The 26,787-nt window shown below is 37.2% G+C and overlaps 1 protein-coding gene across 1 annotated transcript in view; it reads left to right on the top strand.

The window, feature by feature from the left end:
• Positions 1 to 4,787: 4,787 nt before the first annotated feature.
• The window catches only part of SRCIN1 (SRC kinase signaling inhibitor 1), a 262,183-nt gene continuing 240,183 nt past the window's right edge, over positions 4,788 to 26,787 (top strand). The window contains exon 1 of the mRNA XM_072413697.1: positions 4,788 to 5,093. Within this exon, the coding sequence (XP_072269798.1) occupies positions 4,788 to 5,093 (306 nt within the window). The remainder of the gene's footprint in view (positions 5,094 to 26,787) is intronic.

A 26,787-nucleotide genomic window follows, 5' to 3' on the forward strand; every position in this document is an offset into this window, starting at 1 on the left:
GATGGGTTGGACACTGAATATGCTATTAATATCAAACGCTGTTAAAGTATAACAAAAGGCAAATGCTAATGTGGAAGAAGTGGTGAGGAAAAAGAACCTTTAAAGGTTTTTTTTGTTTAACTTTTCAAATTGTCCTAACAGTGAATAGGGACTGGTGTGATAACGTGTGAATGCATGACACATGAAGAATACATTTCTAACCACAATTATATTTTTCCCTTATTCTTTTAATTTTTTTAATGTATGTCTCAAAAATCTGTTATCGTAACATCAAAACGGAATTAATTATAATGTTATGTGTAAAAAGCAAACATGTTTGATATTCATTTTGTTTTAAAAGCCTTCACTACCCTTTCAATCATTTCAAGTCAGGCATTTCTATGCAATGTGTATTTAATGATTTCAGACGAAGCTGCTTCACTTTTTAGTTCATCAATTCTTGAAGCACTGCATAAAACTCTGTCAGAGAGGTCTTTAATGGCTCTGCTTGTTATTTCATCATTTACTTTTCTTTTCTAGCCAAAGGTGTTGCTTAGTAGTTAATGATGCATGAAGGGAACATGGTAAAATCAGAAGAGTGGAAATAACTCAGCAGAATCCTTCATTAGGTTATAATGTAGGTGTCACATTCAGTTAAGTTGTAATGTAACCCTATAAAAAATATATTTGTAAGTTTACTATATGTTTTAAGGTACATGTAGCATTTTCCATAACATTTCATGATTTATCAATGCATTTTTAGATTTTTGTGTGATTTTTTTATTAAGAAAATGTAACATACTGGAGTTCTGCGTAGCCATTTTTTCACTTTCTACATTACATTTGAAAAACAACTGATAAATCACAAAATATACTGTAGCAATATATGTTTTTCAATGCATTTAAACTGAAAGTTTTTAACTTACAGAAAGTCACATCAGAGCATTTGGGAAGCTTTGCCTAGTCGTGTACATAATTTCTGATCTATGGAGCCCATATTATGGTAAAAATCATCCAACCTTATATGTAATATGCAACGACTTTTTCTTCTGCAAGGTTTATTAGGCCTTTTTTGTTCCTTTTCTAAGTTTACTATGGAAAATATCACTAGGAAAAATAATACAACAGTATTTCTATAAAAAATATTAGAACAATAATATTATTCACCACATTTGCATATAAAAGATTTTGATATAGAATATGTATATTTTGTTTACATAAAGTTCTCATTAAAATGGTTTCTTTTCCAGCCAGATTATTTAGATTTCCATATATCAAAATGATATAATTATATATAATCATTACCTCTCGTCAACCACCCACTTCTGGTAAAGTGACAGGTATCTATTGATGTCTCAGCCCCACTTGCTGTCCTTATTAAGGCTAAATAAGCCCTTAATTCATTCAGAATTTCTATTTTATGCAGGCATTTATAGGTAGATAAGACATGCCTGGGCATGTTTGTAGGACAACATGCATCTTTGTTAGCCAATCCTTATCAGGGTTGGGACCATAAGGTAACCAGCTCAAGTTATGAATACAAAAAGATTGAAATAAATAGTTCTTAGTGATGGTGCAGCTAGCCATGAATAGAGGCATCATGCAGAAAATGTTATGGAAACATGCCAGCGCACAGAAAAAAGCACTCTGGGGTAACCAGGCCTTGTAATTTTCTGGTGCCCCAGGACATGACCCTAGGTTGGACAATACATTGCGGATTCTGCACTTCTAAAGACCCCTGGCCAGATTATTAGGTTCTCCACCCTCACCAGTGTAGATTTGATCCCATCTGGGAGCTATCCTTTCAGGGCTGGTCCCTTGCCTTCTGCAGTCTCTCCTTCAGAAAGGTTAAGCTTGGGTCCTGCCTTTTTCAGAGCATCAACATCTGGTTCCACAGCTATCTCTATGGTAAGGATCGCCTAACCACTGATAAGAACAGATATTGATCTTAGCCAAAAGCAGTCTTAAGTCATGCTGAATGAGCCATTCTGTTATATTTCCTGTTAATTTATATTTTCTTTTGTAAAGTCATAAGAAAAATATTAACGTCTATGTGAGAAGATTTATTTTTTGGTATGGGTTGCAGTGTTCTCCCCAGCCCCTTTTAGCTGGGCGCACCACCCAGCACTTTCAGTGAGCACCCGGCTGTTTGAAGTGGCTACTGAAGAGTTGGGTCACAATACAGGGGCTGCCACCCGCCTACAATTTCTTCCCACCCCGCTCAAAAAAAATCCTGAGTTGAGCACTGGGTTGCTGTAAAATTTCATTGGATATATATATATATTTTATAGTCATCGTTACTTATTGAATAATCTGATTATTGCTAAAATACAGATGGTGGCATTTCTGAAACATGCTCCCTTCTGTTGGGGGTTTGAATAGGTGATGTTATTTTTTTATGTTTTCTGTTGTTTTATACAACATTAGGTGCTCACCAATATTGTAAATGTCAACTTATTATAAACATATCTTATTGAACAACTTTACATTTAGCATTTATCAGCAACAAAAGTGTCTTGTTATGATGGTACAATGTACCCTGATTAAAGAGGCTGAACTGATGTATCAGGCTGTTAAGTGTAAGCCTCTCATTGCTTGCAGGGACAATGGAGTGTGGGTGAGGCATATGCAAATATCCATTTACCTCCTTCGGTCAGGTATGTTTTTCAGCTGATGGTTGCAGCCACATAATTTGGTCTTTAGACAGGGGGAGCTAATACAATTGACTCTTTGGTTTTTGTTGATACCTGCTCCCTATGCCTCTCTACCTGTCTCCCCGCTTCAATATGTGAAGGGAGCTACAATTTCATGGCTTTAGATAAAATTCCTCCTGATGAAGTGGACTAGATCCACGAAACACGTTGAGGATTTTACATGCATGTGTGTCTGCATGTTTTTGTAACATTGTGATTTGAAATAAACATATAAAAGTTGTTTTAAAAAATAATTTGTACTGTGGAATATTTAAATTGAAGTGCAAATGTAAGCCATTTTGTACAGAAATGTATCATTGCCTTTAAAGACCACTATTGTTTTGGTTACAGGTCTTCTGTATAAGTTATTAGTGAAGGCTCCTTATGTATGATGACAACAGTTTTTGTTTATTAGCCCACCTTGCACATTTTATCAAATATTAGCTATTACATTTGTGACCTACAAGTCAGCTCTTAATTATCAGTTTAGAGTATGACTGCCTTTTTGTCACAAAAATTGTTCTTTAGTCTAATGTGCAATCAGGTGAAAATTATTAACACGAATTTAACATTCAGAACATAAATTGTATTTCCCAGTTTATTAAGCATTGTAAACATTTGTTAAAACTTAATGTCAGTCTTTAACAATTTGTTTTAGACTCAGCAGTTGAAATTATTTTAAAATTAATTTCAGCCACTAAAGTATGTAACAATTCCACATCAAAAATAATGAGGCATTACTGTGTGTTGGAATTATGCACCAATAATGCCATTTATTACTCCTTGCTATAAAAGAGTCTGAACTGTAAATGTCAATAAACTCACGGGGGTATCAACTAATCCACTTTACAAAAATTTGAAAAAAAAAGATAGACTGGAGTAGGGCAGGCTGAAAGAATACAACAGAGCCACAGGTCACAGAAATCCACACAACAGGGTTTTAAGGTCCCATCCTGGTAATCTGATCCCAAGAGAACTAACAGTCCAAGCAATGCCAACACATGATTCATGAAGTACACCTCCATTATGTTCACTGCCACAAATTCCTTGGCTCTTTAGAAACATCCAGCTGCTAATCCCCTTAGGTCCAGGCAGCTTTCAGCAACGAAAACACCACTATCCCAGCAGTTCTCAGAAGGTTTAGATAGGGTAAGACACTTGTTAGGATGTATCCTAAGGGTATTAGCCATGCATTAGCTCTCTCAGGAAGTAGTTTCAGCAAGTACTATAGATTGCTTTAAGAAATAGTGTGTTGCTTTTCTAGAAGTACAAAATATTAAAGGGTATTAAAATTGTAAAGACAAAAGAGAACTCTCTTCTGATTGTTTAAGATCTTTACAAAGAACAAAAGGGCACTCTTTGCGTCCGAAGGAAAAGAAGTTTAATTTCTGGATAAGGTAGGGATTCTTCACAGTAAGGTCTGTGAGCTGAATGCTTTTATAGAAGCACAGAATATAACTGGGTATTAAGTAAAGAGTCTGTTGATATAGGGAACATCTGTCTGATTGCCTCATGGGATCAGGAAAGAATTTTTTCCCATATTGGAGCAAATTGAACTGGGTTTTATCGGGGCTATGTTTATTTCCCTAGTGGTTGAACCTAAAGGACTTGTGTCTTTTTTCACCCTAAATGACTATGTAACTATGTAACAGTTATTTTACCAAGGGGGTGCTAGAGGGGCTGTGTTCTAGGACTAGAATCAATATATGTATGTTTAAACACACACAAATACTTTTTAAAAAACACATCCTCTAAATTTGGAGTTTCTGAAGAAGAAAATTACTACTAAATATTTTTCAATTTATTTTTTTTTTACCACATTCTCTTTTAATAATATCAGTTAATTGTGGTTCTACAGCTGATTTGCTTGTGTGTCAGTGGTTTGACAAGTGAGATAGCCAGTAACAAACTAGCAAGAAGAAAAGAAACAATTGTTATACCAAAGAAATTATTTGGCTGGAATTAGAGAAGCAGTTTGGAGAAGAAACTCTTTAAATACTGCATTGTTGTCCAAATAGTAAACATGTTACACTGCTATTATCCCTGTCTGCTCATCACAGAAATCTAATATCAAACTAGTACTGAAGTTTAGTAATCTATAAAATAATTTTACTTATGTTCTCTACTGTTACTGCAGATTCCAGCCGGCCTGGGTCACATATGATCTCTGCAGACGATGCTGAATACCCTAGAGAGTACCGCACTCTTGGTAATGGGACCAGGCGTTTCTCCAATGTAGGCTTGGTGCATACTTCAGAACGTCGGCACACTGTGATTGCTGCCCAAAGCCTGGAGGCACTGACTAATCTCCAAAAGTCTGACATGGACAGGAAGAGGGATGCTTTCATGGATCATCTTAAAAGCAAATACCCTCAACATGCTTTAGCCATCCGAGGTCAGCAAGAGAGGATACGGGATCAGGTGAGGACATTAGGCACTGTGTTAATTTTTTATATTTTATATGATATATATATATATATATATATATATATATATATGTCTGAAATGTATGTTTTATTTTAGTAAGAGGCCAATAAGAATATTTGCCCAACGCAAACTTGGAAATACCATATTACATACATAATTTATTTGCTGTGAATAGTAAATAAATGATTGTGGTAAATAAGTGATTTTTGTGTTGTCCATTACCATTATTCAGTGTATCTACATATACTTAACTATACACCAAGATTTTTTTTCTTGTTTTTTATTTAGATGACACGTACAACATTTATAAATTTATTTTCATGTCATTATCCCTAACAAACTTGTTTAGACATATGTAAATGCCTAATTAGTTGTTCCAAAAATGTTAAATGACCATCTTAAGGTTAGTCATATGCCCTGAACTTAATTTATGTACTTTATTTCTTCACATAATGCAAACTGTAACAACACACTCTAAACATTTTATCAGTTTTTAACAGTTTGTTGTAATAAAAGTGATATATGATTATTATGGATTCTTCACAGCCCTAATCTTTAATATCATTATTTGTATATTGTGAGTACCATGCACATACATACCTTTGCTTAATTTTTATAATACTCAATTCACCATCCTGTAACAAAATTCAAAAAACAAACAACTTTTTTGATAGATGACAGTGCTTAGCAATTGACTTGCCAGGAATTTTGCAATGTCAGAGATGCATGGAGAAGAAAATTGGAACTTCTTATTTCTCCTCTAAATGTCAAGGTTAAGAAAGACTAGTTAAGAAAGTACTTTCAGTTTTAGGTGTTTACATTAAAGTTAACATTTTGTTAGTAGTTGTTATAGCAACAATAGCTTAGAATAATAGCTAATATATCTAAGTGGCTTAAGCAAAAATGTTTATTTATGGTGTTTTTAAAATTAATGCATGGAGCCTGGCAAACAAAAGTGCAACATTAGTTCCGTGGGGTTTAAGCTATGGGGATCCATCCTTGAGTGTCCTGTCACCAACCCCAAGTATGTGGGGGAGTGTTTTATTATTTAAAGTTTAATTTATAGAAAACTGAAGAAGAAACATACAAAATGTGTTATAATTACAAAATAACAAAGGGAACCAACATCCACGTGCAATACAGGAAGGTAACATCAATAGAACAGAGTTAAAAAATGGGGGGATAATAAACTTGAACTATTAACAAGAAGGATGCAAAAAAGAGGACTGACAAAATAAAAACAAAGTTCAGCTTAAAACAGGTGCAACATAGCAAGTAACATAAACCCTACATAATAGAGTGGGATGAGAATAGCAACATAACAATATTTCAAAAGGGATAATTTAGCAAAGTATGGCAGCAAAGTCACAACGATTACAGTGATACAGACTCAAGCTCCATTGGCATTATCTCTAAATATTTCTGTATAAATACTAGCTAGCCCATGTATCAATAAATACAGATTGTCAGTCTTGAAGTTCATGAGTGAGCTTTTCCATAAAACGGGTCATCAATTTTCTGAAACCCACTTTTTATAGTTTGGGTGAGGAAGATCTCCAATATAGTGGGATGAGGTATTTAACGGCATTGAGCAAAAAGAGTACCGGTATGGGCTTGTGATGGACAATGGAAGAATTGGCAAAGTGAAATGGAAAGCGCCAGGGAGTAAAATCAATTTCAGCTCAAACTATAATCCCAATTAACTCCAATACCTGGTGCCATTATTGCTGAATGATGGGGCAAAACTACCAAATATTTACTTGTACCTAGATCCCCACACCCCCTCCAACACAATGGGCCTAATTTATTAAAGCTTTCCAAGACTGAAGAAGATAGAATCATGGGAGGAACTGGGTGAGGAACAGCAAACCAGGAATAGATTTGGTCCAAGGTTGAAAACATTTGCCAAATAGCAGATGATTTGAAAAATCCATTCCAGGTTTGCATGATCACCCAGGTTCTTTCAGGACAGTCTATATTCTCTGGTCTTGAAAAGCTTTAATAAATCGGGCATAATGAGGATACCTGTAATGAAATCTGATGTAAATGTACAGGAACCTAATGCCACCTGGAAACTAATTTTATTTAAAATTGCACTTAAGTATCTTAGAACAAATAAAAGATTGTTGTGACAAAATATAAATAAAACTTAGGAATTTTAAAAATACCTAAGAGTGAACAGAACAGATATGTGCCTGAAAAATTGCTATAATGCTTAGGAATCCAAATAATGGATTTGGATCTGCAGCACGCATATCTACATCTTGGAGAACGCATCTTTTAGAAGTGACATACATTTTCCGGTAAAGACTCCATTTACAATAATTAAAATGGAAAATAATATTTTTTCAAAATTTGGTAAACCTAAACCAACATCAGTTTTGATACATTGCAAAACTTTTATGGAGAACCTAGGCCTAGCATGAGATCAAACAAATGAAGAGTTTCGAACTTCCTCTACCTTCCCTTTCTCGCCCCCCCCTCCCCCCCAGTAGTGTTTACCGTATTCTCTCCTTTCTTTACTCTCTTTATCATTTCTTTCTTTATGTATGTCTGTTATTTGTTTGGCTGTATGGTCAAGAAGCGGGATACAATACTGCACTGCCTACTCACAATTTCCTAATGTTTGTGGTTTTTACCCGGATATGTGGGTATTTTTTATTACGATATCTTTTTCTTATACTGCACTGGGAGGTGGTGGAAAACTTGACCTGTTTAATGCAAGCATTGTACGTGAAGTTATATGTATGTTCACATCCAAAATAACCATACTCTTTGTTCCCATGCTATTGCTACTGCTTTCTTTTTCTATTGTTTTGTTATGAGAAAAACCTTAATAAAAATATTGAAATACAAACAAATGAAGAGATTCAGGCATTTACAAAATATAGCTGGAATTGAGATATGGAGCATCTGAAAAGAGAAAAGAGAACCTTTGGAAAAATGTTAGGATAATGATTCTGCCTATCTAGGAATACCGCAATTGTTTCCTTACTTCTAAATCTCTCCTAATAGCATTAACAACAGGTGCACAGTAAGCTCTAAATAACCCTGACATAGAGAAAGTTAGATAAATTAGAAACTTAAAGGTATGTGTTGCCAAACAAAAGAGAAATTGGGCTTTATGGCCTCCATCTCAAAATTTCAGATTGTGATAAGATATTTTTAAAGTTATATAAAAAGCTGAATATTTCAAACTCTGACAAGTGGGCGAGCAATGAGATTCTAGAACTGAATGAGATGAGATTCTGAATAAGAAAAAAAAATGTCATCAGAATAGGCTGCCAGCTTGTGTTCACTAGTTCCCACCTCCTCTGCATGGATTCAATTGTTTAGTCTAGTAGCCGAAAAAGGCTCCAAAGGAAAAGCAAACAGCAGGGGTGACAGGGCACTCCTGCCTAGTACCATTAAATAAATAAATAAAAGAGTACCATTAACACAAACCTGTGCACACAGGGATGAGTATAAGGCCACCATCTAACAGAGCATCTTAGACCCCAGATCCAGGTGTCTCATAGTAGAAGAGAGGTACAGCCAATTCACCCAATCAAAGGCCTTTTTAGCATCTATTGAAAGAAGTAGGATGGGCTGGCTTAACCCACAGACTTAGGGGAGCAGGGAAAAGACACCTGGTAAGCTACCTATAGCCTGGGATAAATTCAACCTGATCTAAGAAGGAAGAACTTTTTTTTTAATCTCATAGTCAAGCCCTTCGCATACAATTTACCATTTGCATTTATACCAGGAAGGCAAAGATCCTGCCATGCACGGCGTGAGGGTTTCTGAAGATCCACTGTAGAACAAAAAGTTTAGCAAAAAGGACTGCCTTATCTATGTAATAGTGAAGATGGCTGATAATGTCCCTAGGTGGGTCTGGGGCACTGTTTACGCTAGGAACACCCTATGCACTTTGGTAAAGCATAATAGGGACATAGGGAAAAGACACAAAAAGGAGTTGAAAATTCCCTATAGGGAGTTTTCCAATTGGTTGGGCCCCATTGCTTTAGGCTCATGATCTGAAGATTATTTTCCCTTCCTTTATTTTCCATATTTTCTATTTTATAAAATATAGACTGATGTATAGAGATGAGTTAAATTGAGCCTCCTGAAAGTCTATGATAGCCTGCTTATGGGTATCCAGTCAGGGTCACTGCTTCCTCTACCTTGTGCAAGGCCTGAATAAGATAAGAATGGAGGGAATCCACCAGAGATTTCACATATTGCTTCTTGTTCACAAACATGGAGGTCAGGTCTTCTTTGGTAGGAAGGGCTTTATGCTCTCAAATATGTCATGTTTCTGAACCATATTGAGGCTGTTTGTAGCTAAACTATGTGGGTTATAGCCTATCAAAGCATTGAGGATACAGTTTTCAAAATACATGTCTGCTCTGTGCCATCTTCAGGCCACACTCCTGGAAGATGAAATGTTGCCCAATCTAAGTTTCTTTATTAAAGTAAAGACATTCAGGGTGAAATTTTTATAAAATATTTATGCTAAGTGTCTTTTTATTTATAACTTAAACAGTTGTCCCCCTTTTTTTTTTAGAAAATATTTGGTTTTAATTTTTTTCTTATAGTTTGTTAATTATCAGTGCAGTTTATGAAACAACCTGTGATTTGTTTTAAGGCCATCCCTTGTCTACATGCATGTGATGGCTATGTTGCATTTCTCCTTGCAGGTTTCCAGTGCTAACAGTGATGTGCACTTGCAAAATTGTATTGGATTACCCATTTGTCAGCTCTATTAAATGTCAATACAGTGCTGTCACCATATATAATATTGTGGATTAAACATATTAAATATTACTTTAAATTACATTAACATAAAAAGTTTACAAGATTACAGAAATTGAGTTTACATGTTTTATAAATCAATGCAAGTATATACATTTTAAATACATCTGGTCAGTGTAGTATATTACTGAAAGCTATTTTCTGGTCAGTCTAGTGCCAACTATAAATATAGCTAGGATATTGTGAAAAATATTTGGTGTGATATGGTGGAAAATAATAAGTCCGGATCTCCCCTTTAAAATTAACAAAGGGTCTTCCTGTGTAATGCCTTTGTACTAATTGAATTTATTCTCCCCTTTAAAATAACAAAGGGTCTTAAGTTGTAATAGCTTGCTGTTAATTAATTGTCTGTAGACAGTGTGTCTCCAGTTTTGGAGTCTTGCGTCCCAGGTGCCAAAAACCTCAGATAAGGCGTGACAGAGCATCTCTGATATGTATTCTGAAACCCATTTATTCCTAATCTTTTTATTTCCAATATACCATTCTGTATAAAGTAATAGATGATGGATTTGTAGCTGGATCATTATAGTGAACATTTTGAGACCAAGAACTGGTTTCCTAGGTCGCAGGTAAGCCTGGAAACCATATTTAGCCTGCTCTGGGGGACTATAAGTCCGACATACCTAGTTTGGTCTCTATGAACATCCTATTTTGTGGTGATATTTAATGTGGTGGTTTGCAGTTCATAAAACCTTTACTTAAGAAAATATTAATATTGGCTAGAACCAGGGCATTTTGGAAGTGTCCATAATCCATGTGGTCACAGCCCCTCAGACAGCCCCCACCCTGCTTTAATTGGATGGTCCTATTAGTCCCACCTCTGTTGTTGGCATATAAAAAGCCATGTAAGCCTAGCAGAAGGAGCTCTCAATGACATCATCTTGTTGCTAAGGACAATGGCACTGGCACATTGGGCACTGCAGGGGGCCCAGTGACCCAGTGAGTAATAACTTGGACTTTACACCACAACCTGGACCAGAAAAACCAACTCTACCTAAGTATTATTTCACAGTTTTCCCATTTTTATTTTATGCTGTTGCTAGTTTTCTGTTATTATTCTTGGATTAGTGTTTATTTTTCTCAATTTTTTTATGCACTGTTTTTGTATGCTTTTACTTAGAAAACCCTATAAAAAGTGTAAGCTGAATCTCTGAATACTCTAAATAGAAATAGTGTAACGTTTAATCCCGAAGCGCTACTATAAGATTGTGATTTCTGAGACAACCCTGTTTGGAGTGGCAGAGGGTGACCCTACAGAAGCGGAAACGGTGCGTGCTTCCTTCTAAGCACGAGGTGGCAGTCTACCTGTGATGGTGTGTTTGGCAAGGGTTAACAGGAGTGGTTAACCTTGTGCCGTGACAAACCCCTCTTCGGCCTGCTGGTGCGTGGACTGTTGCTGCACCTGCTGGAAAGTCTGCACAGGGGTGAGGGCTGAAAGGGCGTTCGTCACAATAGCAAGTGTTAAAAATGTTCACATTTTTTTTTCTGCTAGGATACCAGGTAAGCTTATGTGGTATCTTGTTCCAGCCAATTCTGTAGGCTGTTAAAAAAATGTCTGACATTCAATGTGTTTTTAATGCACAAACTATATCTAATAATATTTATAGTTCATTAGGCTGTATATTGTTGGTATACATTTTTCTTGGGCAGTGATGATCATCTTTTCTGATATTGAGGACACCAAATATGGCCTAACTATTCATATTATTTGGCATCACCTACCTCAAAAAGGGATTTCAGGGCCTGAATAGGGCCATGTGTAATTGTATTGCTGCAAATTTGCAGCTCTTTATTTGGCATCCAGGCCCAGAGTGTCCTGGAAAGAATATGTGGGCCAGGCACTCCTTTCCAGTCCAGAAATTGATAGATCTGAAGCACCTGGACATTGATAATAAAAATTAGCATGTCTTTGAGACTTGCAGCCAGACGCCAGGTAGACAGGCTGGCAGAGCCCAGAAGGTCACCCATTGTTTAGATCTGCGCGACCAACACCTATCCACTGTAAATGAGAAACTCTGGAATTTGAATATTTTTATTGCTGTTTTCATAAATAAAAGTGGACAAAGTGCCCTGAAATTGTAACTAAAGTTTCAGATACCTCTCTGCATTGAGTGCGTTTGAAGCTATTACCTCACAGTAGACAGTCAGAACCTGGAGACACATTACATGAAGAAAAAAAAGAAAAAAATGATATTTATGATAATTTATCAGCAATACTGCAAGTTTGCTTCCTACAGCCCTTGTAAAAAGTACTTGTGGCAAATGTGATATTTCTCTAAGCAAGATCAATTTATTAAATATCAGAGAAAAAAAACAAAACATAAAAAAAGAGATTAAACAACAAATAACAAAAAATAATATTTTTCATTTACTGGCTTGAGTAAACATTAAAACAGACCACTGTGCAGGATCCCTTTGTGCTGCCCATTAAGAACTAAAGGGTAGCATGCAGCCCCTGGCTACAGCTTGGACATTAGGGGATCAGGAAGGAATTTTAACCTATTCAACTAAAGTGGATTACGCTACAAGGGTGTTTTTCCTTTATCTGTAGGTTTACGGTTCTGAGGATGTTAAACTCTGACTTGTTTTATAAATACATTTATTGCCCCAATTCACTAAAAGATTAAATACGTTTGCACAGACTATTTTGGCATGTTTTAGTATGTTAACTTTTTTTTTTAAAAGTACAACATGAATTTTCATTCTGTGATATGTACCATTTTACGGGGTAGAATCTTTTTAACTAATGCTTACCTTTCCAGGATCCAGAAAAGTGTATTTGTGCCCCCAATGGATGAACCATCCATAGACTCATCCATGTAGCAATGAGAGCTTCTCCTCCAGCGTCGCTCCTGTTTTCACAGTGAACATGCTGATCCACACTTAACTTATCTCTGAATGGATCCCTTATCCATTTTGGGCTCCCATACACAAGGAGAACAAGCTTCAGGAGAAAATGAGGATCTCTGAGATCCGTATTGCTGATTGCATTTATTGGATAACTAACACTCTAATGATCAGTATGAGACACTTCTGTATTTTGGTCATAAAGCATCAATTTAAAACAAGTATCAAGAGTTTAAATATATATTACTTACCAGATGGCAAATGATCCTACATCATTGGCAAAAATATACAACCCAGATTCCACTTGTTGGCATTGTGGTACAGCTCCAGGAACATTGTTCCATCTCTTTTGGACTTTCCCTTTGACCTCCTAATGGGCTGGGGTTAATAATAAATTATTAAAAAATTATTTATCAACTGAGATAAACATTTGGGACAGACATGAGTTGACTTTATTATACATCACTTCAATGTCTAAAAATGCTATCAAAGATCTTTAGCGCAGCATTTATTGGTGCAGCCTATAGAAGCATTTGTCTCCTATGAATGTCACTCGCTGTCATTGGCACCATAGGTTAAATGATTATATGAAAATGGAGCATCTTATGTCTGCAGATGAGCAGAATGCAGGAAGATTTACTCAAACATGGTTTAAGTATATGTATTTTTGGTCAAGTTCCTTTCTTTTTTTGATCCTATTCTTCCAACCTAATACATCTCTTCCTTTCCTCCATACACATCTGACGCCTCGGTTGCATTTTGTCCATTAGTTTTATTTAGGATTCTTATTCACTATATAATTGCCATTCATGTCTTGGTTTCCACTGAATTATTCATGTTTATACTCACCATAACCGCATACTGTTTACCATTTGTCTCTTTATTTGCACTTTCTTTGTATTTTTTATATTTTTGTTTTTCTTCTTTATCTTATTATTTTACTGTTGCTTTCTGGGACAGTTTGAAAAACTTTTTGTTGCGGTAGAGTCTAGTTAGCGGGAATGTGTTAATATACAGGAAAAACAGACTTTTCTTTTCTCTTTTCCAAATGTTGAGGGGTGCAAAATGTAATTCTTGCGTCTAAAGTTTTATTACTGTAAGCAAATTATTGTGCCCCACTGCCACATGTAGTGGTCACTTTTGAAAATGTTCAAAATAAAGGACAAAAAATGTTTTGCTTTTTAAAAAAGTTGAATTCTTGAATTTCTAAAGTTACATTGCAGTATTTAAACTAGTGTGCTCCCCACTTGCACACATTAGCATCTATTTTGTTTCTGTAATATTTGCAAATAGTAAAAAAAAAAAAGGACAAAATTGTTTTTTTATTTTATTGCAGTACACAGAATAACTTTCTTATCATTATATTTATAGGGTATTTTTAGACATCTCATATACACAACACAATTTTAAAATCATGCCAGCAAACTTTAATAATTAAACAAACCATAATATTGGAAACCACAATGGTTCTCATAAAGTGTCTCCAAGCATAATATTTTTCAATGCTGTGCACAGACCTAATAGCCTCCTTCTTCAGGACAACCAAGAGACTTATAAATGTACAGTAATACATAAAAACTTTTACAGACTCTTTTACAAACCCATATTCCACAAATCACTAACATTCGTGTTAAGGTTTTCACTTTCAATTTCAAATATTTGTTTTTCCACATTTTATTATTATTTATTTTATTATTTATTCCCCATGGGTAAAATACATCAACTTCACTAAGGGTCACACCCGCACTAGCTATGAATCTACCTGGATCTAGAGAGTGCTTGAGATTTCCTGGGATTCGTGGCTGTAGTTGTCCAAGGCAGACAAGCTTTATGACCACATGACACTGTTTATAATTGTGCACCGCTCTATGATTTAGGCCACTTATAAAGAACAGACATTTGGGAGGAGAAGAGGTGGCCATTAAAGAGTGTTGCTGGAACAGGAAAAATGGAGTCAAGGACAGGGTAAGAGAGATGGGCAAATCTTGCTCAAGTATTGGTGGTACAACAAATGCCCTTCTTGAAGCTTCTTCCAGCAACTTGTGACTGTAATATACTATCTCTGCCTATGAGTGCCCAAGTGTCTGGTCAGGTGCAACCTGCCATAAGCAGAGTGCTGTAGTGACAGGGAGACATTTTTGGTCATGTGTTCAGGCGAGGCAGGATTAGTTTTTCCTGGGAAATATTGTTGCCAAGGCATGCTGTATTCAGGGTTAGCACAGGAAAAGAAATGACAGAAGCCTGAATAAATAAATAAATTGCAGAGCCAGCAGCAGAAATACTTTGCACTCTTGCTGTGGTTTTGTGGGTATGCTTTTATTTTTTTTGCAGCATCTGTAATATGGAAGGCTGGGTTCTGGTCAACAAAACAGAAGATGCAGGAGTGGATGGCAATGTTGTTCTTGGTAAGGGTGATGGTGGTTCTAGTTCAAGTCTGCTGGAGGTATACATATCCTTTATATCCTCTAGACCAAGATCTGAAATCACTTACAATATGGGCAGTAGCTGAGACACCAACTCGGGCATGAAGAACAGAAGTAGAGTAAGAAGCAGCTGTATTGTGGCAAGAAATTGGTAAGCCAGCTAATGTCTACTTTGGGTGCTGCTCAGGTGATCTTTCTGATTAACTCAGTGGTGTATTTTTTATGGTTATTCATAGAGGTGGTGCCTAGCTTGTCAATCTTTTTCCCTTGTCTTGTCAGAAGAAAATACTGTAAGGAATGGCTGCACCACTGTAGTGAAGCTGCAGTGACAACAAATGATGAGGGACCATGACTACAATTGGGAACTGAAGTTTGCTGCATCTTATGTAAACCCCCTTTTTCCCACTTCATCATCCTGTCCATGGCTCTGCTGATCTCTTGTTTTGTCCTTTGCATCATCTATCTCTTCCTCACAATAATTAGGATGTGTCACCTGTTTATTGGATTGCTTTGGGTCTCCCTCCTTCTCAGTGCTAGTAACTGACTCTGCTGGGGTTTGAACTCTGGTCTCTTTGGTCTTAGACTTCTACCTTGTGTGGCTGCTACTAAGATTTTTGATAAATTACTTAATCTTGGCCTCATGATTCCCTGAACCTGATTGTGTGCTCTTGTTTCTGTTTCTGTGACTAATCTATTTCAAACATTGAACTTAATGTTTCTGTTGCATGATTATTTAGGTTTATTGTGTGATCTCACTTGCTGTCTTCCCCCAACTATTGCTAATGTTGGCTTGGACTTTGGCATTAACTCTCTCAAAGGACTGTCCAACAACCTTTCCTCTGCTGCTGATAACTATTGATTACTCATTCATTTCTCTGCCTCTTGTGGGCTCCACACTGTGTCTGCAGTCCCTACAAGCTGCAGTTGTAAAGGATGGTCGCCACCAGGTTTAAAAAGTCATAGCTACCTTCTTGGGGGCTGTGCAGGTCCAATGTTGCAGCATTGCACTACATCCCCTACCCAGGTCTTCTTCCTATGCTATGAGGATTGTATAGTTAAAGGACTGGCCTCTCTTCCATGTTGTCTTTAAAGCTGCAATAAAATGTCCCTCACCATGGCTAAAACGATTGCTTTCTGTTTATTACACAGTGCTCTCTACATGTGTTAGGATCCTCTCATGTTTTTATTGCATTTGGCCACTTTACAAACACTTTAGACACCAGAAAATAAACTAGAATCCCCCCCCCCCCATTGATTCAATTGGATTTGAACTAGGCTCTCCCACATCAACTAATAAATTGGCCCTAGTTAAACAAACTGTTGGCAAAATGAACTGAGGCAAGTTCAACAACACAGGAATTAGTTCCCGAAGAGAAGTAATTTGAATGTTACTGTTAGGAGACATTTACCTGGCCAGTCCCCCAATGTGCGCCACGTCCTGTTTATTCTCCCTGGTGATGTTGCTCACCACAGCAAGGCGAACGAACAGGGACTAGTTGTATATCCTCTGCTCAGCAGCTGCTTCCTTTAGGCAGCTGTTCTTTCTCCACATTCCCAGCACATACTATGAGGCTGTGCACAACAGATAAGTCCCTTGCTTCATCCTGGCCTGCCATTGGCTGTTTGGACTTTATAGGCTTTCTGCTCACAGTCACCAGTTGGCATTAGTAGCTGTAAGCTGGTTTGACCTGCTGCTGGTTTGTTTTGTCATTTTTGATTTTTTGTTGCTACTCTGCCTGTTTCTGACCCTGTGATTGTATTCTGCCTTGACCAAACTTTGGCTGTGATCCTGACTCTGCTTTGTCTAATCCCTTGGATACCTTTTTTGATGGACTTTTTACCTGTGCATGACTTCTGGCACTGTATTCTGACTTGCCTCTGCTGGGATATGGTATACTGTATTATCTGTGGACTCTTGGTCCTCTGTCAAACCCTCTCCAGATGCCATCCTTCTGTGCACAGAAATTCTTGGAGCAACAGTATGCTAGGAAGGTGCAACGAGGCTTCCAACGCTCAGTGGAGGCTTGCTATAGGCGAAGAGTGTGGCGTTAGATTTGGGGACTGGTGTCTGGTGAGCACCGCTGCTAAACCAGTGCCTTTCAGCTACATTTGCTAGGCATGCTTTTCGTAGGTTGGAACCAGTAAATGCACATATTGTAGAAGCATACTAAGAATGTAGTGAAATTGCAATGTGTACATTTTAAAACCTGCACGAGCAAATGATTATTTGGAGGTTACATGTGTTTTGACCTCTTAGTGAAAATGGGGTGGAGTATGCTGCAAAAGCATCAGGAAGGACAGTTTTTGTAAAAAAAGATTTCCATGTGTAGATTAGAAATTTGAGTTTTTTTTTCTGTAGAAGAGGAACTAGCTTTTATAATCCCCTCAAAACTTGCCAGAGCATGGTGCTCTGCAGAGCATCATTGTGTGGCAGCAGCTTTGTGAAATAAAAACTAAACTTCTGATCTTCTGCTTAGAGTAATTTTCTCTACTGGTTATGTTGTATCTGACACAGCATATTTCATGAACCTTGTTATGTGTGCACATGTTACCTACATATAAAAAACATTGCTTGAAGTGGTTTACCTCAAAAAAACACATTTAAACAAGAAGTAAGCAAGGCTGCTGTCAATAAAATTTTGAAACACATTCATACAGTCTTGTGATAAAATAACAGGTAGACCATCTACTTTTCTGCAGGCTGAACTGGTTGTATTCTTGCCCAAGCCTCTAATAAGTCTAAATGCAGATGTGCAGAGGAATATAGGTGGGTGATATCAAGATCCAAGATATTATACAACCCTTTTGATTGATTGAGCTCCGGAGATTCTGTGTGGAGATTGGACTTTGTTGCTGAAGAACAACTATACCTGCAACCATTCTGAGTCTAATGGCAGAGTGGCTAGGTGGAAGCCTAAGGTGCTCAGGCTCAGTGCAAAACACATAAAAGCACATGTGGAGTTTGCAAAATAGTGCCTGAAGGAGTCTCAGACTCAACAAGATTCTCTAGTCTGATGAAACAAGATTGAATGTTTGGCCTCAATTCTAAACATCATTTCTGGAGGAAACCAGGCACTGCTCATGATTTGCCCAATACCCAATACCAATGACCAATACCATCCAAACAGTGAAGCATGGTGGTGGCAGGATCATGTTCGGGACTGTTTTTCAGCAGCAGGGACTGGAATACTGGTCAGGGTTGAGGAAAAGCTGAATAGAGCAAACTACAGAGATATCCTCAAAGAAAACCTGTTCAACAGTGCTTAGGACATCAAACTTGGCCAAAGGCTCACCTTCCAACATGACAAGGACCCAAAGCACACAGTAAAATTAACACAGGAATGGTTTAAGGACAACTAGAGTGGCCCACTCAGAGCCCTGACTTAAACCCTATTCAAAATCTCTGAAGAGACCTGGAAATGTCCCCATCCAACCTGACTGAGCTTGAGAGGATTTGCAAAAAACAATGTCAGAAAATCCCCCAGTCTAGGTGTGAAAATGTTGTTATACTATATATACTATATATTATGCCCAAAAAGACTCAAGACTGTAATTGCTGCCAAAGGTGCTTCAACTAAGTACTACGTAAAGGGTCTGAATACTTATGTAAATCTGATATTTCAGTTTTTTCTTTTTTATCCGCTTACAAAAAAGTCTGTTTTAACTTTGTCATTATGGTGTAGTGAGTGTAGATTAATGAGAAAAAAAAACCTCAATTTTGATTGTAGCATAATGATATTAAAAAAAAGTGAAGGGGGTCTGAATACATTCTGAAGCCACTGTATCTACACATTTAGGGATCTATTTATAAACCAGTGAATCTGATATTCATTGAAACATTCCCTGGTGGAGAATATGCCTGTGTGTTCCTTGGGTTTCAGTCATTGGGGCTAATTCTTAAAAATGTATATTAGATCAGAAGTAGCGAAAATAGGCAGCAGTTATTTTTGTGTGCAGATTCCTCTACCTCGACAAATCCACTAGTAGATAATAGTACACAATCAGTAAATTAGTCTGAACTGTGTAACATTTTACCTGCACCTACAGAGATTCCCTCTAGCTATAGTATTTTTTATTTTAGGTTTAATTCAGGGGCAATCAGGACTTGCGACCTCAGAGACATATCACACAGTAATGTCCCACTGTGTACAGTGCATTGGTGTAACAAAAATTGGGTGAAGGGACAAAACACATTTTTAGCAACTAGGAGATTAATTAACATCAAAATGCAATTCATTATTGTAGGTCTGTTCACCTTTGTAGGAAATCTTTGAAAATTACATCCATGCTACCATAAAGCTCCTATTGAAAATAATTCAGTTTACGGCAATCTTTTAAGATGTAAACATGGACACTTGTGTAAAAGTAGGATATAAAAAAATGAAACTCCTTTACATTGTTAAAATAAAGCATTCACATACCGCAAACTAAGTCAAAACCCACCTGCTGTCACAGTTGACGGTGTGTTGTCCACATTTGATACCCATGTGCAATCACATTTGCCAGTGTGTTACCCCCAAATATTGCCAAAATACCCTGTGTGCTATAAATGTCAGTATTCTGTCCATGTGAATAAAAAATACTTTTATGTTGCCTGGGCATTGCCAAATTTTTCCATGTATTACCAGTTTAGTTCTATGGTGCCATTCAGGTATGATACCAAGTTATTACCTTTATATGAGTCTCACTTACCACACCTTTGTGAGCACATATTTTGTCCATGTCCCCAGTACACAATAACATACTTTGTGCAAAACAGCAGCATTTTTACTGTATATAATATCCTATTAAAGGCAACAATATTTGTACCTTTAACACAGGCTAGTACTGAGACAAAATCTGTTAATGACCAGATCTATCTTGGTTATTCGGAAATCTCCAAAGTATATTTCCTTTATTGTTCTTCGGTTTCACTTCTTCCTAGTTATTTCCTATTTCCTAAACCTTTATTTCTGCTTTCACACTGATCGTGTTCTGAAGAACTTATGTAGTGACTTTTAACACACTTGTCACCTAGAATGGAAGTCCTTTGCTATTTATTTTCAATCTTGAACCAGATCAATTCCAGGTTTGCTGGATCACCAAGCTTCACTGATGAAAGTGTATCCTCTCCAGGCCCAAAGTATCAGATGAGACTTGAATGTCCCCCAATATCTGTAAAATGTTTGTAACTTAACATAAAACATGGAGTTACATAAGGTTTAAATACATTTAAATATTAATCTACAAATTGACTATGTTCGAGGTCAGATTGGGTTTTCCTGAATTGATTGGTCTTCCTGGTGGGTCATTTATGTTTTTGTGTGTCTTAGGTAACAAGTAGAATGTCGGCATAACAGGGGGTTGCATTTTCAAGAAATCAAAATTTTTTTTCTTAATAAGGCCTGCAAAAAAACATGATCAATTAAGTCAAAAATTTATTTTTGAAAGGTGGTAGTCATAGATGGTTCCATTCCTTGTTAAGTATATGCAAACATATTTTTCATAATGTAGTCTGTCTAATACCATAATATTTCCACTTTGATGATATGCTAACATTTTTTAAATTCGATTGAATATTGGTGGTAATATATCACACTTTTTCTACAAAAGTAAATTAGGTGCCAACCCTCAAAATGTATGAAAAAGTCATAAAATCAAAAAGAGAGATTGAGCAGGGTCTTTTGGCACAAACAATGTATTTATATTGTATAAAAAACAAACACGGTGAAACATAACATAAGAAAAGGGCCACTAAACAACCTAGTGGTCAACAACAATTTAGTTGGAGCTCTAGGGGGAGCTGAATGCAATATGAAATATGGCTTCCTCAGGGGTGTTTTTTTGACAACATGTATTGGTTGCTTGCACAGGTTGTATCTAATTCAGTGAAAAATATCTTACTTGAGTATCAAGTACATGTTGGTGTTCAGAATGTAAACAATATGTGCTACATGCAGCAAAATACCCTTGATCATTTAGGAATTAGAGTGATATTAAGCTAAATATATGTATGACAAATTGTTGTATTAGTTAATAATTTGAAATATATCAGACCAATATAAACTTGTATAAAATAACAGTTGTTAAAAAAGTTTGGCACTTACTTGATCCTGCAAGGTAGTATCCTATGCTTTTTGTGCAAACTCAGGAGGGTATATAAACTATATAAACTCTTCTCTATAGCATGAATAAACAATCTTGTAGCAGATTTGCTAAGACTCTAATATAGCAAATTAGGGATATAAAAAAAAATGTATGGTATAAGTTTGCGTTCAAAAAGATAACATGGAAGTAACTGCAAAGAGTGTTTGAGTATTACTACTTTTATGTGGTAGATATGTGAAAATGATGTAGCTCAGTTCTATGTGAAGTTATGTGCAGAGCAGCAGGGAGATCCAAGGGATGCCACTTCTTTATAGGATGGCGTCCCCAGGACCTCCCTCTCCTCCACGTGCAAGCAGACTGTGTCTGGGGATAACCCAGAGGCCTGTTGGGTGACGTAGGGCTGGAGGGCGGCGCATATTGTTACTCAATTAAATGACATATATGATATATGGATTATGATGTTATGAAAAAGGTTAAAAGCTGAAAGCATCATTTAGACCCGGAAAGTAATTGGCCTTTAGCAGAAATATCCATTTGGTTTCTGCCTGTAACAGTTTTTTATTACGATCACCTCCTCTGGGACTAGGTGGTATCTGTTCTAGAGCTGCGAAGCTTATACAGTGAGTATTAAATTGATGTTCTGTCCCTACATGGTAACTAGGAGGTGTAGTCATTTTCCCGTTTTTGATTAAATACAGGTGTTCATATATGCGTTTGCGGAGTGGTCTTTTAGTTTTTCCTACATAAAATCTTCCACATGAACAGTTAATTAGATAGATAATGCCAATTGATTGACATTTGACCTGGTAGTGGATCTTATGTGTGGTGACATTGGGTAATATAAGTGCCTGGTTTTCTAAAATCGAGTCACATTGGTTACAGGAGCCGCATTGAAAGGTTACGTGCGTTTTATTCTGCTTGGAATCAATAGGTTGAGGATTGAAATGAATTACAACTAGTGAGTCTCGTAGTGAACTTGATCTTCTAAATCTAATACACGGTTTCTCATCTAAGATGATATTTATATAGGGATCAGAAGTGAGGATATTCCAATGATCTTTAATTAGTTGATGGATATATTGATGATGTTCATTAAATCTGGTTACGATAGGTAGTTTGGGTTGAATGCGTGTAGATGAGGTGTCAGATATAAGTCTTCCAGTGTCAAGTTTGGGTACATTTTGAAAAAGTTCTTTTCAGAATTTTTTTGCTGTAGCCTCTGGTTAGAAGCCTTTCTGTAAGAGCTTTTGCTTCAATTTTCAAGTCTGTGTGTAATGTACAATTTCTCTTGAGTCTTAACATTTGGCTGTAAGGGATGCTATTAATTAAAGGTTTAGGGTGAGCACTTTCAGCATGGAGAATGGTGTTTCCAGATGTTTCTTTCCTATAAAGTGTGGTGGTGATAGGAAGGTCAGAAGAGATACTAATGAAAATGTCTAAGAAAGGTATTTGATGAGGATCAATATTCCAGGTGAATTTAAGATTATAGTTATTCTGTAAAAGCGACTGTAACGTAGTGTTTAGAATATCTCTGTAAATGTCCATATGATCAAAATATCATCAATATAGCAACGCCACAAGAGGATGTGTTGAAGATAAGGGTGAAAGGGTTGGAGAAAAGATGTTTGTCCCAATGTCCAAGATACAGATTTGCATAAGATGGGGCACATTTCGTCCCCATCACGACCCCTTGCAATTGCAGATAAATTTGGTCTTTAAAAATGTTACGGGTAAGAATGTACAGCAAAAGTTTAAGGATAAACTGATTATATGGTCCAAGGGATATGTCATCAGTTTGAAGAAAAAAAGCTATTTATTGTAGACCTGATGAATGAGATATACTGCTGTATAAAGCTTCCACGTCCACCGTGGTTACAAGTGTGTTGGGAGGAACTGTCATATCTTTTAAGGTTTGAAGTAGTTGGATAGTATCCCTAAGATATAATGGTAGTTGGGCTACGTATGGTCTGAGATAAGTATCAATAAGGTCACTCGCTCTAGAAGAAATCGAGTCAATACCCGCCACTATAGGACGTCCAGGTGGTTTGGGTAAGTTCTTGTGAACTTTAAGGAGGCTATATAATGTAGGTATTATTGGGTGTTTAATCCACAAAAATTATTTGGTTTACATTTATATTTGGTTAACATTTTTTAAATATATAATAATAGCAAAAAGATCAGGTCTGAGGATATAGGCCCCTTAAAGGTTGTCTTGGGGTTGGTAACTGGGGATAAAGAAAAAGTGGATTATTAGCAATAATTAGCAATATCACTGCCTTAAACAAGACACAATGGCTCAGACTTGATGTAATTGTTGAACACAATTAAGGTTGATAAAACACCATGACCTAACAGATTTCACATCCACATGTCCTCAATATGCTGAGCTCATATTTTCAAAGCCATTGTTTCTAATTTTTTAGAGACTCTTTAATCGTTGGCATGGTAGCAATGGATTGGCAGAAGGCCAATGTGGTTGGAGCAAAGTTATTACCAAGTAACTACAGACCAATAAGTTTAACTTCTATAGTTGGAAAGGTCCTAGAGAGTTTGTTTAAGAACCACATAGAGGAGTTTCTTCTAGAAAATAATATTATAAGTGGTTATCAGCATGGATTCAAGCAAAACGTTGTGAAGTTGTGAAACAAATTTACTCTCCTTTTATGAAGAAAATAGGTAGTATGTGGAGTAGCAGTTGTGTACTTGGAATTTGCTAAAGCATTGGACACAGGTTAAAATGCAAATTTGGATTTAAAAAATTTAGAAAATTCCATCTGTAAATGGATAGAGAACTGGCTTTAAGACTGCATCTAGAGAAAAGTAATTAATAATTTATACTCTGAACAGTCTAGAGTTATTAGTGCTATACCCCAGCGTTCAGTGTTGGGACCTTTATTAGTTAAAATCTTTATAAATAATATAGAGTTTGGGATTTAAAAAAAAACATTTCTGTGTTTGCAGATGACACCAAACTATGTAATGAAATTAAGTCCATAAAGGATGTCTATAATCTACAAGCAGACCTGGATGTACTGTTTGGTTGGGCAGCCAAGTGGCGAATGACATGATTCTTGAGAAATGTAAAGTTATGCACCTGGGGGCTAACAACATGCATTCTTCATACTGACTAGGGGGAATGCATTTAGCGGACTCAAAAATGGAAAAGGACCTGGGGGTTATGTTAGATCAAAGACCTAATAATAGTATGCAATGACAAGCTGCAATATCTAGAGCTAGCAAAATACTTTCTTGTATTAAAAGAGGAATAGACTGCAGAGATCGAGACATAACCCTGCCCCTGTGCAAAGCATTGGTCAGACCTCATCTATAGTTTGCAGCCCAGCTTTGGGCACCAGTTCACAAAAATTATATTGTTGAATTGGAGAGAGTGCAGAGAAGGGTAACTGAACTAACTAAGGAATGGAGGAGCTCAGCTATGAGATTACCTAAACTGAATCTATTCTTTATATTGATGTACTCTACATTTAAACGGTTACTTGATTACTTCAGCTCTTGATAGCTTCAATTCTCTCATAATAAATTTATTATTAGAAGTACAATGTTTTGTACTTATCAAATGAACATCTCAAAGACAGAAAAAAAAAGCTTTGGGGATGTGGCCTTGTTCTTTTCTGTGGCTTACATATTAGAAGCTGGTCACAGGTAAAGTTAAAGGGCAGGCATTTGTTTGTTAATAGTCTCTAGCATTGTTGCCACCTTCATACTGGGTGATGCACCCCAGTAGACCACCACTATCTCTGTTGGACCTAAACCTGTTATCAGTTTTACAAAAAACACCTTTCAAAATCAGTTAAGGTTTCCTGCTGCCAACACCATCCTATATAGTCTTCTTAATTGCCATCACACCAGCAAGATGGGTCTCCGAGTTGGCAACACTATCATGCAAGCCTTTATTGTCAGTCCTACATTGGATCCCTATGGAAATTATAGGAGCTGGACCTCCTAATAGTATTTCTAATTACCAATGCTACTTCCTCCTCTGTGAAAGCTGATTCTAAGATAGCAGACAATATTGGATCTAATTCTGGTAAGGCTGTAGAAGTTATATAATCCCGAAGGGAGATGGTTGTGTTCGTCGTGTTTTGGATGTTATACAAGTCAGAATAGTATTGTTGGAACGTCTTCAGTATCTCTTGGGGTATAGCAGTAACATCACCCTTAGCGTTTCGGACAAGGGGAACATTGCAGGCCTCGTAACTGCAGACCTCGGATGCAGCCCTCTCGCCAGCATGCGGCCACATTTTTCCCCATATTGATAGTAAGATTTTCGGTATTTGTCTCTATACTTTTGATGAGCTAAGTCATACAGTTGTAAGAGATGTCTCCTGGAGGAGGTCAGTTCAGTAAACAGATCTGAGGTCATGTTGTTTTTATGTAGTTTTTCTAACCGTCGTATTTTGTCGACCGTATTAGCTATGTCCTGGGATCTAATCTTCTTAAGTCTGGCCCCCTGCTGTATCAGCACTCCACGTATAACTGCCTTGAGTGCCTCCCATTGAAAAGGGAGGGAAGTGTCATCTAGCTCATGGTCTTTTAAAAAATATTTGATAGTATCCAATATTGCGCCCGCACAAACTGGATCCTTAAACAAAGAATCGTTGCATTTCCAGGTCCACTCCTGGGGCCCCAGAGAGGGAGTCTGGAGGGTAAGCGTAACCGAGGCGTGATCGGACCATGGGCAACTATCGATAGACACTACAGGTTGCCAGTCCAAAATTTTATGGCTCGCCAGGACATAGTCAATACGTGAGTATGTATTATGGGGGTTAGAGTAAAATGTATAATCTTTATCACTTGGATGCAGAGTCCGCTATACATCAACAAGTTGGAGGTCATATAGCTTGGTCTTGAACGCATTCAGTTTAGAATAAGATATGGAGGAGTGGCCTGATGATGTGTCTATCCTGGGGTCTATCGGAAAATTTAGGTCACCCCCAATTATCAGTGCGCCTTCCGCAAAAGCTTGCAGTTTAGTCAGGTATTGGGCGGCTGCCACCGTTGGTTGCTGTTTAGGGGAACAAATAGATGCAAAAGTGAATTTCTTATCCCATAAGGATAATTTAGCAAAAATATATCGGCCCATTGGGTCAATACATGTGTCCAATATTCGAACAGGAAGTGATTTATGAAAGGCTATGGATACCCCTTTGGTTTTGCCTTCAGGGTTGGAACTATGTATCCAAGTAGGGTAGTATCGGTTGCGAACGAGGGGTATCTTTGAAGAGTGAAAATGAGTTTCCTGAAACAACAGGATATGGGCTTTGGCTTTGTGATGACCATATAGGAGTTGGGAACGTTTAATCGGACTATTAAGGCCTCTGACATTAAGGGTGCGAATCGTCAACCCTTGCAAGGTACGTGACTGATTAGTCATAGCTTTGGTGTCACAAAATAGTCCACCCACAAAAGGGGTTAAGCAGCGGGAAAGGTAGAGTAGGCCAGTCAGGTATCAAAAACTAGGACAGGGGTATCAGGTAAGGGGTGGTGCGGGTTATAGTCGGCCGGGTGGGGCTAGT

Source organism: Pyxicephalus adspersus, chromosome 6 (assembly GCF_032062135.1).
Source record: "Pyxicephalus adspersus chromosome 6, UCB_Pads_2.0, whole genome shotgun sequence".
Classification (NCBI taxonomy): domain Eukaryota; kingdom Metazoa; phylum Chordata; class Amphibia; order Anura; family Pyxicephalidae; genus Pyxicephalus; species Pyxicephalus adspersus.